At 45.4% G+C, this 13257-nt stretch overlaps 2 protein-coding genes across 3 annotated transcripts; both read right to left on the bottom strand.

The window, feature by feature from the left end:
- Positions 1–2722: 2722 nt before the first annotated feature.
- Positions 2723–8168, bottom strand: LOC136546595 (uncharacterized). 2 transcript variants are annotated; one of them, XM_066538566.1, is made up of 11 exons: positions 7896–8165; positions 7410–7504; positions 6794–6851; positions 6488–6682; positions 4571–4647; positions 4241–4323; positions 3730–3781; positions 3541–3609; positions 3375–3461; positions 3222–3286; positions 2723–3109 (listed from the first exon to the last, which is right to left on the bottom strand). In XM_066538566.1, exons 1-11 carry the CDS (start codon positions 8011–8013, stop codon positions 2977–2979), a joined length of 1032 nt encoding a protein of 343 aa, XP_066394663.1. In that variant the 5' UTR covers positions 8014–8165; the 3' UTR covers positions 2723–2976. The 2 variants fall into 2 exon arrangements, with proteins under 2 accessions (XP_066394663.1, XP_066394664.1); XM_066538567.1 differs by lacking the exon at positions 6488–6682 and having other exon boundaries at positions 7896–8168.
- Positions 8169–10388: 2220 nt separating this feature from the next.
- On the bottom strand, positions 10389–11099 carry LOC136544251 (uncharacterized). Its single transcript, XM_066536476.1, has one exon. The coding sequence runs from the start codon at positions 11097–11099 to the stop codon at positions 10389–10391; it is 711 nt and encodes a 236-aa protein (XP_066392573.1).
- Between the last annotated feature and the right edge of the window lie 2158 nt (positions 11100–13257).

Genomic DNA, 13257 nt, shown 5'->3' on the forward strand with positions numbered 1-13257 from the left:
TTAATCATGAAGGAAATATGGATAATTATATCTTTTTCTATGTAGCTCCAAATGGCATGAAATTTTTATGGGGTACTGCTCATATCATGAATAGCTTGTAGTTAAATTTTCATACATTTTGGACTCTGTATGTAGGAGTTATAAAATTCTCTTGTTTGCATGGATGGATCTTGTGTGAATTTTCATAATTTTTCTATAGATCCAGTAAAGGTAAAATTTGGTGAGTGCTATTATTATGCTAGAGTGATACTAGGAAAAATAAGAAATCTGTTGCTTGACACTTTTCAATAGGGTTTCCTAATTATGCTCGAAATAGACATGCTATCTATTATTTTGGATACAACAAGTTCTGTTTGTCCAATGGCTTTGAAATTTTTATGGTAGTCTATGTGAAGCATGAGATATCTACTGTAATTTTTGTAGATTTGTCTGAATAGTTTTACTATATATTGCTTTAATCACCTAATTAACTAAATAAATTAGAAAATGATATTGAATAATTTATTTAGAAGTTGGCACTATACTTTCTGATGTTCCTCTGGTATGCACAATAAGTTGGTAAACTTGGTTTGGTCCAATTATGCTTTTGCATCATCACTAAATATTTAATTTAGTAACCTGTCATTTCTGGACAGATTCTAGGTTTACTTGAATTCGATTTGGTTAACGTAAGAATAATGATTTGATGTTTACAAATGATTTGTAGAGAAATTCATAAGCTTTCCAGACTGTCCTCATGTAAGTCATTTGGATTTATAGAACTCTGGTTATGATTGAATTAAGGAACCACTCGTTGCATGTAAAACATTAACTTTGATTTAAGTATGCCTTTAATATTTCCTAAACTTGTGGTAATGTTCCTAGGTGTTAGGCCTTTAACTGAAGATGAGCATCTTTATCTTAGGTTATGCAAGTTAGGTAAGTTGATCTTGTTCTTCAAGTTAAGTTAGATACCTGTTTTAAAGTGATTTGAATAGAGCTATTCTTACTCGGTAAACGAGTGTCCAGTGATGCTTTCGTAAACACTTACTGTGATTCATTCATCGTGAGCATCATGTCATTCCTTATGCATCCATGATATTTATCTTGTGCATCGGCATGCAATAGGTGTACCGGAGGGAGTAATACTGCTGGAATTTGAGGAACCGAGCGAGCAGCAGCAGCCAACACCGGAGGTTCAGGAGGTGCCGCCCTCAGGAGAAGTGCCAGACGAGGTCGCCGTTGAGTGCCCGGATCACCGTCCGTGCAACTTTGTGAAAGGCAAGCCCCGGAGCATATTAAGCCTCCTAATTTCCGAAATGCAGTTACAGTATTATTGTTACAAATATATATTGTTGCATTAAGTTTAGGTGTTGGATGCAAACACTTGCTGCATTGGTTATCCAATCCTTGTCCAGATATTGGTACCCTGAATCCTATGTAGCTCAGATTCGTGTAGTGCTTAGCCCTGCTTAAACACGGTAGAAGTCAGGTGATTTCCTGTCACCTGCGAGATATAGGAAGATACATATGGCACGATTGGCTATATTTGCTATCGTGGAAAAGAACCAGTCTTAATTTGAAATAAAGATCGGACGGAGGCTTGCCGGTTTGCAGTGACTCCGTCTGTGTCGCTTAAGGACTGAATCTTGGAGCCTTTCCTGTTCATGTTGAACGCATGCCTCTCTCTTAGTTGGCCGGGTCTGGAGACCGACCACGAAGCCGAGTAGCTCACCTCAGACCGAGAGTCGATAAGTATAAAGTGCGCCTCGGAAGGGAGCCGTAGGCGTGAGTCCAAGGGTAGGTGATTTAAAAGTCCTGATCGTCCTGGCAGAAGGGTAATCCCTGAGAGTGCTGGCGCTGATCGAACCCGCGAATTTGATTCCTGAGTTGTTCCAAAGGTGACCCACGGCTACCCTTGCAAAGTATGCCAGGGTGAGAGTTAGGAATACCCCCTCAGCTGAGTTGTAATTCGATTCGAGTCGCCGTCTCTCCCGGTTAGTGAGAACTTGACGGGCTTATCTCCAAAGTAGATACACTAAATAACCTAATGGTTCGGAAATGGTGATATGATGATGACAGCCTTATTATACCTGCTATGGTTAATATTGTTTGCTCCTAATAAGTGAGTGCTCTAGTACAGGTGCAAATCTAGTGGACAGGTAATTGATGATAAGCTTGATGCGAAGTTTAAATTGGTTACTATAATCATAAGCTCTTTTATGCAACTATGTCAAGCTAGCCCACCTCATAAGCCTTGCATGACCCTTGGTGTCTTTTATTTCTGGTTTTGACGGGTAAGTCTAGCTGAGTACCTTCTCGTACTCAGAGTTTATCTCCCACCTGTTGCAGATGACCAGTTCTACTTTGGTTGCTGCAAGTACTGCGTTCTCCCGGCTGGAGATGAAGACTAGACCGTTGGGCGCGGTCTTTCCTAGTTCTCGTACCTGATGATGCTTTTATGGGACATGACTAAGATCTGGCAATGTATTTGAAACTATGAAGTTATGTACTAAACTATGTTGCTTCCGCAAATTTGAACTTGGTTTGTAATATTTTATTTAAACTCTGATGGATGTAATCCGAATGCTACTTGTGAAATGTTGTAACGAATGATGTGTTGTGTTGAATCACTACGGTCTTGGTTTGTATGTCAAGAGTTGGATGAAATCCTTCGTGATTTCCGGACTACCGGGATTATAGGAGCTTAAATACAGGAATTTGATCGCTTCGGTGATTGTTTTTATACTTACGTTCTTATGATTTGGTCGGTTCTGTTACAACACACACTTTTGTCAAAAAAGAAGAAGAAGGGCAGGCCTGGTGCAGTGATGAGAGCTGTCTCACTGAGTCACCAAGTCGTGGGTTCAAAGCACACACAATCAAAGGCTTGTCCAACCGTCTACAACAACCACCACTGTATTATTGTATACATGTTCTTGCAACTTGCAAGTCTAGTTTGGCAGACGGTTGCCTGCTACCTTGAGGCAGTGGCAGCTATGAAAAGTCCTTGTTGGAGGCTGGCCCATCTCCGACAGCAGGAACTTGTGCTGTGCTGTTTGCCGTTGCAGCCTCCTCATCCATGGCCTGTGTAACCTGTGCTGTGTCTTCGGAAATCTGCTTTGAGCCCCTGCTTGCAGCAGTTTAAATTTTTGAGTAGTAACACCAGTGCAGCAGATAGCTACTCTGTACCTATAACCTATCCGTGTTCGGGGCCAATAGAAACTGAAAATGCACAGTACCTGTATGAGTAGATGACAAGGCCAGTTGCTGTGCCAGCAAAAGCAACGAAGTACATCCAATCAACCTTCATGCGCAGACATTGCTTCCATCATATCAATTTATGAATGGCAAATGCGTTAAGCGAATAGATAAAGGAATCCGTGTGCTCATACCTTCTCATGGTAAGCAAAAATACGTATTAGAACAGCCCACATGTCTGAGGTCAGGAGTGAGAGATTAAGCATGGTTGCGCCACATATCTGTAACAATCAAATGCACACTTGTGTAATTTTTTTTCTGGAAATCATGAATTTTCTTGCTAGATAAAGTGATTTATACCTTGAGTATAATTGGTACCGTTGAGTAGAACAAGAACATTGCCAATGCAAACCCTATGAAGGGAAGAATCTGAAAGGTATAGAAGTACATAATAGTAAAAAAAGAATAATAACTGACAAGGTGGCTATCTAATGTAACATGCTTGACCTCAAATTATTGCCTGAGGCACAGAGATATAAGGAGACTCACCGCACCAGCAGTCCAGTGAGTCGATCTGAGCTCTTTTTGCTCAAGTATGCTTCTTTATCATTGTCAAGGAAATGGAATGTGGGATTGTATATTCTTGCTATTACATGTGGTTATGTGAAGTCAAAAGAATTCCCGTTTCATTCAGGTAAAAAAAAAACTATTTTCACACGTTCCTACAATCATACTTATGAGCTTATTTTAGAAGGGAGGTTCTTATAGTACTGTTGGTTCAATCAAGATGATCATGTAGAACCAATTACGAGTAAGTGTTTATACTGCTGGATTGCATATCAGCGGAAATATGAACTACTAAAAATCTGGCTAGTTCAAATCATCAAGCACAAGTGTTGATGACTTGATGTACTTGAATCTCTATAGCTAACGATTTCTATTGTTTGTAGTAGAGCTGTAGAAATGTTGCACAAGAAACTACTATGGATAAAAGAAAATAGAAAAAGAAGCTTTCGGTATTGAATCAAGCTAAGTTATTGGTCTAAAAGGCGAAGGATACATCTGTATACCACTTATAATTGCTCCAAAAACACCTAGCATTGCCATCACCTCAACTCTGTTGCTTTTCTTAACAAAGTACTCCTGAAATGTTGTTGAGAGAAATCCTTAAAGTTTCCAGGTATATATTTATATGTTAGGCAAGACAATGAGACATTTGAGGGTTAAAATTGCAGAAATATTTTCAAAGCTCAACGGACACAAATATTCATTTCACAAACAAGGAAAAATAGTGGCAACAATCAAATCACGCATATGATAACAAGGATCAAGTCCAGATGAAGGAGACTTGATTTGTTGTTAGTGAGAGCTAAGTGTAGTTGTTTCTTACCTCGGTAACATTGCTGATGGCATAAAGCATGGAGCCGCCAATGACAAGCAAATCACCTTTCAAGGGGTTGGGTCCTTCTGCAAGACAGTCCAAAGCGTAAGGTAAAACTGAGTTGCAACGTTACACTACTATCTTGGGATAAATTCAGCACTTTTTATGTATTTGCCATATCCTAGCAGAGTTTGGTGTGAGGGGATCAGACAATCAAGTATGCATGATTAAGGCCACACACACCGGAAAAAAACAACTGAGAAACAAATAGCCAAATTATAACTCAGATATTTAGTAGAAAATCACCTTTTGCACTAAGGACATATCTTTTTTTTCGCGAGCGGGTCTTTTACCCGTATTTCATTAAGAGGAAGAGCCTAAAGAAGGGCCGGTAACCGGATACAAAGGACTCATAAGTAATCCACGGATTACCCACGAAATCCCCAATACACAAAACAAACAACAAAGAAAACATGATGAGGGAGAGGGGAACCTCCACCTCCACACACCACCCAACTATGCCTGCAAAAGAAAATTACATCCACGCAATGGTCGCCAGCAGATTGTGGGTCAAGCCACGGTGGCAAAGCATCCACCGATAACAGCGGCAAAGCATCTGCCAACGAACCAAGCGGCAAAGCATCCGCCAACGAACCAAGCGGCATAGCATCCGCCAACGAACCAAGCGACCACGGCGGCCAAGCATCCGCCTAGAAATGGGTCCACACAGCCTCGATAGCAAAGCATCTGCACGAGGGGAGACCAACGACAACGACGACGGCAAAGCATCCGTCAGGTAGAGACGACAGTGGCGACGCCAAGCAAGCTGGACAAACCATGGCGAAGACGAGCATGAGGCACCCAGGCATAGATGCAAAGGAGCGAAACCGGCGATAGTAGGGGATGGGCTGCAGTAGTGCTCCAACGAAGCCTTCATGAAGGAACTTGACATCCGCGGACGCCAACAACGATGGTAAGCACACGAGTAAGGTCACGTGACCTCAGCTACCCCAGCGGACCAAAGCTTCGGCGACGCCTCCAAGAAGAAACATGGCGCGGCTGCGCCATTGCCGCCGGCCTAGACGGGCCAGGCAAGGTTTTCACCCAGCTATTTTACGTCCTCCAGGGCAGGCCACCCAACTGCAGCAACCATGGCACCACGACACCGGCGCCTGCCCGACCGCAGCCACAGCCAGCGCGCACGGGCGCGGTCACCGTAGGCCGGATCGGCCAGCCCCGCCCGCCAGCCGGACTGACACCGGCTAGCCGGCCGCCGCGTAGACCCACCACGGCCGCCCGGAGCCGCCATCGAGCACGGGGCGCGGCTGGCCACGACATCACCGGACGGCTTGGGCGCCACCAGATCCGGCCACAAGGGTACTGGATCGGGCACGCCGGCCGCAATCGCCACCGTTCAGGAGCAGGAGGAGCTCCAGCCTGCCGCGTGCCGCAACCCGGGCGGATCCAGGACGAGGTGGGGCGGATCCGGCCGGTCACTGGCGCTCACCAGCCCCAGGTGGGGTGGATCTGAGCGGACACCGGAGCTCCACGCCGGAGGTCGTCGCTCATGGCAGTAGACCGTCCCGGCCCAATCCCATCGCGGAGGGATGAGATCCGGCCACCGGACCTCCAGATCCGGCCCCAAAGGAGGCGGATCCGTCCGTCCGCCGCTGCTCCTCGCTGGAGGTGGATGGAGTGGAGGGGGGAGTCAGAGTAGCGCGTGGGAGGGAGAGGAAGGTGCGAGCGGTTCCCGTTCGTCGGTGCCGCTGCTGGCCGCCGCCACCGCGCGCCAGTGGGCGGCGACGGCGGCCGGGAGGAAGACCGGGAGGGAGGCGCTAGGACCGCGGCAATGTCGCCCCCCGAGTCGCCCTGTAGAGGACGCTCGGGAGGGAGCGGCTGGGCACTAAGAATGAAGCATGTTCTTACTTGCTCGATCAGAAGCATGCACATCAGAAAATACGACCAAAATAAGGCCAGCCACGCAAACTCCAACACCAATGAACTTCCTCAGCCCATATTTTGTCTTCAGGAAGATCCAAGTGAGCACAATGACACATGGAATCGACCAACAATCCAGGAGCATCACACTGGTCAAGGACGTGTACTGATAAGCCTTCACAACTGTGTGAATAAAAAACAAGTCAACTTAGCATATACACAAGAAAAGAAAAGGAAACTACAATTCTGAAGAAAAAAACACCTTCTTTACATTCACTAGTGGAAGGTGCATACCAATGTAGTTAGCTTCCACATCAACGATGCCTAGGATCAAGTAGTAGTACCATTTGATCTGCAGGAACAGAATGTGGAAAACATGTCAGGCTTTCCTTAGATAGTAGCATTCACATTACTGAATCATCACATAAACATTGTGGCGACGAAAGCCCAAATAACTTATAAAGAACAGAATAAGAATACACATAAATACACTGGTGGCCATTGGTCCTGGTTAGCAGGGCACATACACTGAACGTGAATTGTACATGCATCAATCATACAAGAGAAACAGTACCACACAAACTTCTGGCCCATGGGAATAATTTAAAGGCTGGGCATGTGCTCAAACCCAAAAATAGCATCTCAACTTTTGATCATAACTTCTAAAGAGATTGCTCTCGTGTCCTGAAAACTAAAATAGCATCTCAACAGGTGATCATAACTTTTGAGACTGTATAATACTTCATTACTTCAGTCTGTTGTTTTTTTATTCTACTGTATGAATTGATGTGTAGTATACGCGATAATAATAGTTCATGATTAGTATCTTTTAGAACGAACAAAATTTAAGATTAGCTTCAATTTCCCCAGTAACATTTCCATGTGTTGGAAAAGCAGCATCCAGACATACCGTCATATGTTGCCTTTTGTATAGCAGTGTTCCACCATAAACAAGTGCAAGAAGGATGTAATTCAGCAATGACTGTGATGTAGGTGCATTGACACCTGAAAAAAGAAACCCTTATGATTCAGCATTATCTTCAGTATTTTTCAATCCACACAGTTCTCAACCATCTGTCATCTGAACATGGTCATACGATTTTGTTTTTTTTTCGGAACACACAAAGAAATGGGACAAACATGGCAGTCCAAGCTACAGGAGCCAAATGACAGGTCTCAGCCTAAACATGAAGAACCAATAACCAAAATCACGGCACAATTGAAGACACGGCTAACTGGGAAAAAAAAGAATGCCTTTTATGTTCAGAACGATAATAAGATCCAGTATTTTTGCAGCAGTGCTGGTCCGCCAAGAAGTTCTACCCTAGGAAGGATACAGGTTGCAAAGCATCACCGGCGTACGGGAACAGAAAAAGACAGCGGCGGCGCAGCGTACCTCGGCGAGCGAGCTCGGAGGAGGCGAAGCCGGTGGAGGTGATGAGCAGCGAGACGAACTGTCCCAGCGCGAGCCCCACTAACACCTCCCGCCGCAGCCACCTCGGCGGCGGCGCCATTGCTTTGCTTCTCCCTCTGTCCCTCTCTCTGATGTCCGTTCGAAGTGTCCGACGAACGCGAACAAACCAACGACGGCGTGTGCAATTATTTACTTCATTATATATATATATATAATAATAAATAACGTGTGTATATATACCAGCTGGTCATTATCGCTGCTTGTGGGCCCCGGTGCCGCTGAGGCGCTGACTCGTTGAGCCAGCGGGCGTTGCACTCAACTGGTCAAGCGCTATTTGAACATAAACAAAATTTTGGTTGTAATGTTAAAGGAATTATTACTTCGTTTTTCATTTTCCATCCGAGTATTAATTTTTAGTACTATGTTATGTCTAGCTAAAAAAAAAGAAGAAAAAGAAGAAGTTAAAAAGTTGCTCACTGTGGGGATTTCCCCCGTAGTCTTTTCGGTCAAAAAAAAAAAAAGAGAGAAAGATGTTATGGGTGTCTGTTTTTCCATCCGAATTCGAGAAATAAAGCAAATGGAATTCCGTTGTAAAAAAAAGGCAAATGGAATTTTGTATTATCTTATCCGACAGATGTTTTCCTCTTTTTTCATAAATATATCTTGAGCCTTCTTAGCTTTCCGGAATTTTCAGTTTTCTTACTGTCATAATTCTGGATTATCTCCTTTTTGTTGTAGTATGACGAATTTTGCAACCTGAGCTAAATGAGAATGTCCTGCACCTGGTTGAAATATCCCCATCATTGTGCTTAAAGATCAACTTTGGAATTCTTCGCAAAAAGAAAAAATTACCAACTTTGGAAAGTTTCTCCTAGATCAACATGATACTAGAGAATATTTATTTCCATCCTGAAGAGGATATAATCTTGGATTTACTCGTTTAGATTGATTCAAACTTTTAAAATTTAACTAGATTTATATAAAATAATATTAATATTTATAACTCTAAATAGGTGTATTATGAAAATATATTTCATGATTAATCTTATGATGCTTCTTCAGTATCTAAGTGTTAGTATTTTTTATATAGATTTAGTTAAATTTAATACTGTTTAACTTTTCAAATAGTGAGAATTACATTCTTTTGGACGGGAGGAGTATCACCATACAGCTATCTAACATTTGGCATCGATGGCATCATATGCTAAACTCTCCTTGTGCACGCTTCCATTTTTGTTAATGTAAGGGCAGTGGTCACCGAATCAAGGAGGGCTGTATCTCTTTGTAGGAAGGAATTGTTAGTTGACCTTTGTGCTACATTTGCTGTTGTTAATACAACATCATTGCATGGGATTGTGTACCTTTGGATAGAAATGCAAGATGGTCACTCCCGCCGACATCACTCAGTGTAAATTGTTGACCGAGTTATATTATCATCATTTCTCAGAAAATGGTCAAGAGCTATGGTGTCGACTATTAGATATTGAGATGGATATGCCCAAGTTATAGAGTCTGTTCGCTTTGTCGTATTTTGCTTATAAGCCATGGTTTATCAGCCAACGAATATTATTTTTCTCTCACACCAAACCAGCCAACAGTACTTTCAACCATGGCTTATAAGCCAAACAAGCCTAAACGAACAGGACGATAATCTTTTCTATTTGATGGCGAGTGGTGCTCTCTCTCTCTCTAACTCATTGCGCCATGTTGTTTTTCCTTGTAGGAGTTCTAGGGATCAAACTTAACCCCTGTCCATTTGATTGCATCAGGATAGAATTCAGCGTTTACTAGGTAGCGTGCTCGTGCGTTGCTACGGGATAACTAATAATTTATACTAAAAACACACGGTTCGAACGATAAAATAACAATATTGTTAAATTAAATACCAACGTTAAAGTGACATTTAATCCAAAAAGCAAAGTTTATTAATTTAATACAGTTACGGAGTGCGCGGCGTCGCAGGCTCACAAACTCTAGAGCTTCCAGAGATTGGGTCGCATCCAACCTAGAGCCTCGGAACCCTACATCTTTTCCTGGACGGGCTTCACTTTGGATACGCCGGTATCTCCAGTCGATGGACCAAGTCGTATGGATCCACATACAATGGCTCAGACATGTAGATTTTATTTCTCCTTGTACTTAGATACACTTGTTTCACTGAAGCTTTCATTGAAATGTTTAGACACGAACATTGTCTGATCACCGATGTCCCTCACCCTGGACCACTTCGGCATACGGTCGTGGAGGTTGTACTCGTAGATCGCGCTGCTATAGGTGAAGCTTTGTGTCTCGTGGAACATGCTCACCATGGCACCCACACTGTGCAGCTCATCGTTTGATTCCAGGTAGCTGCGGTGGCAGAGCCCCCGCAGGTGGCGACAGCGATGGCAGCAGCGTCGCGGTTGGAGTAGCACCGGCGGCGTTGCTGCTGCAGACGGAGATTTTTTCAGTGTAGTCGATCGCCAAGAACTTGTCTTAGCAGTGGACGATGGACCCCACGGAGAACTCCAGTTTGGTGTTGAGCAGCGTCCATGCGCTGTCGACTCCAATCCGGCAGAACACGACCTCCGTGGAGCACCCAAGCATGGCCATGGCCACGCACTCGCGGCCGGCGGCGTCAAACGATGCCGAGAGCATGATCTCACGGAAGAACACGTCCCTCATGTCTTCTAGCTTGATGGCTCTGCCTGCGGCATCCGCGTCCCCATAGCCGTTGGTGGGATAGAGGACCCACCGACCGTGGACCCTAGACACGCGTTCCGATGAGGCCATCGCATCGACGTATTCGCCTACTGGCAGGAGCTCAACGCAGAGGGCACGGACATCGACAAATGGATTCAGCAGCGTCACGGACGCCGCCTCGTCCATGAGCGCCAGCCACCCATATGAGGAGACGCACGCCACCTTGCCGCGCACGTCGGGCAGCGTCTTGGACAAGACCTTCTTCTCTGGGATGCAGTAGAAATCGACGCGGTCCGAGTCGGAGTCGAACGGGAGCAGTAGGAGCGGCCCGAAAGTCGCGAACGGGACGGCGGCGCGCCATGGGGAGCAAGCGGATTGGAAGGACGTCACATCGTGGCCTGACGCGAGACGCTGCCCGATGGACTCGAGGAGATCTTCTGGCAGGTCGGATCTACAGTCAGGGAGAGGTAGGGACCTTCTCTTGGGATTGGGAGGCTGAGCCATGGAAGACAGATGACATCAACTATGATTCACGCGAGAAACAACAAGCGAGGGCGATGGAACACGTGAGCGTGAAACCAAATAAAAGGAGGAAAAGATGTCCCTTTTGCAAATGCAAAGAGGGGAAGTAATTAAATGTAGGCAGATTTGGCAAGGTTCTCAGAAATGCAAAGATGTTCCTTTTGTCTTAATTCTCTTTTCTTCTGTGTTAATTCTCTTTCCTTTTGCTCGTTGCCATGCATGCTGGTGCATGCAAACATGCAATGTGTATATGGATAGCACAATAATTTCCTAATTCCTATTTTACCGTGATTCCTCTATCACATGACAGACAATATTCAATCAAGGAGAATAACACACTTTCTATTTTAGCCATATCAAAGAGATGTCGTGGGATCGCAGGCGTGGGCAGACGGACGAACCAAAATAAATGTCGCACCAAAAAATATCCACACTTTGTTTTTTCAGTTGTAGGAGATAGCGCTCAGATTAAGGTTCACCCAAATTCGAAGAACAACACCATACAAGATTTATTTCTAGAGCCGGAACCACACACATCAACACATGCTCGCCTGTCACTCTCACCCGGTGGCTGCCACGAGGCCAGAGGGAACATCAGCTTCTGAGCATGGCCGTGTTGTGTTGCAAGACTAATCAACAAAATGGGGACACAAATTTGGGGTTAATTTGTTCGGAAGAGCAGGATTTGCTCAGGAAATTATGGTAAAACAGGCCTCCTTGGGATGTTTATGTGGATATCATTGCGGGCCCAAACATGTTACAGAAAATTTTTTGACAATGGCGTCCGTTTGCCTGTGTCCATTTGGACACGCTTTCTCACTCCGCCTCGCGCGCCACTCTTAAGAAAAAAAAACCCTCTCCACTCCGTCTCACCCTCCCCATCTCTCGGTCTCTTCTCGCGCTCGCTGACAGCAGCAGAACCCTGGGCCACCACCGTTGCCTTCTTCCTCCACCCAAGCTGACCATGCCGCCTCCTCCCTCATTTATGTGGATATCATCGTGGGGCCCAAACATGTTACGGAAATACTTCGACGTTGGCGTCCGTCTGCCTGTGTCCATTCAGACGCACTTTCTCACTCCACCTCACGCGCCACTCTCAAGAAAAAAATCTCCCCACTCCGTCGCGCCCTCCCCATCTCTCGGTATCTTCTCGCGTTCACTGGCAGCAGCAGAACCCCGCGCCGCCACCGCTGCCTCCTTCCTCCACCCAAGCCGACCATGCCGCCTCCTCCCTCAGTTTGCGTAGTGCCTCTCGGCCACTTCCCCAACCCAACATTGTTGGGATGCCTCGTCACTGCGGGCCGCGACTGCTGCCCTGCTGATGGCGGCTAGGCGCACATGCTAGGCGCCTTAGGTCGTTCTCGACCGAGCCAAGGCCACCCACGAGCGCGGCCGATACTGGTGGTGCTCGCGCCGCCGCTCGCCGCTGGCTCCCACCCTAACGGCCGAAATCGACCGGTCACGGCCTCTCTCTCCCTATGTTTCAAATGCTTGTTAGAAGTGTTTCAGATGTTTAAGAGGTATGTTGCAAGTGGTTCATATGAATATTGCAAAACTAGATCGGGATGTTTCATATGTTGCAAGTGTTGCAAGTGTTTTAGAGCCATGTTGCAAATGTTTATTCAAAATATTTCATATGTTTTTAAACGTATGTTGCAAGCGTTTTGATCTAGATGTTGCATATGTTTCACACAGATGTTCGAAATGTTTTAGCCGTTTCAGTCTTATGTTGCCGTAAGTGTTTTCATGTTGTAAGTTGCAAGTGTTTTATCTAAATGTTGCATATGTTTCACAGATATGTTTCAAATATATGTTACAAATATTTTATCTGCTTCAGACGCATGTTGCATTCAAGTGTTTCATGTTTTAGAGAGAATCATGGGGGCATGGCCAAACAACAGAGGGCGCACTGGGAGCCTGCGAACAGGTCATTCTCGTCCTCATCCTGGCTCCTAGGTGCCGCCTGTGTGTAGAGAGAGAGAGAGAGGGGGTCAAGAGAAGGAGCTGGGGGCGTGACGTTTATCTTGGGCGCCCGTGACGAAGGAGGCGCGGGCGTCTGGACTCGCGGAGAGAGAGAGGAGGAGTCAGGGGAAGAAGTGGCGGGCACGGTGCTTTTTCCGCAGATGTACGTGATGGAGGT

The sequence above is a fragment of the Miscanthus floridulus genome, chromosome 3, assembly GCF_019320115.1.
Source record: "Miscanthus floridulus cultivar M001 chromosome 3, ASM1932011v1, whole genome shotgun sequence".
Lineage (NCBI taxonomy): Eukaryota > Viridiplantae > Streptophyta > Magnoliopsida > Poales > Poaceae > Miscanthus > Miscanthus floridulus.

Excerpts from the sequence above, each read along its gene's own strand:
- LOC136544251 (XM_066536476.1), bottom strand. The coding sequence starts at position 11,099 with ATGGCTCAGCCTCCCAATCCCAAGAGAAGGTCCCTACCTCTCCCTGAC.
- LOC136546595 (XM_066538566.1), bottom strand. The coding sequence starts at position 8,013 with ATGGCGCCGCCGCCGAGGTGGCTGCGGCGGGAGGTGTTAGTGGGGCTC. Across the intron at positions 3,782-4,240 it reads ATTATAAGTGGTATACAGAT|AAGCATACTTGAGCAAAAAG; the intron begins GTATCCTTCGCC and ends ACAATGATAAAG. Across the intron at positions 3,287-3,374 it reads TTTTTGCTTACCATGAGAAG|GTTGATTGGATGTACTTCGT; the intron begins GTATGAGCACAC and ends CTGCGCATGAAG.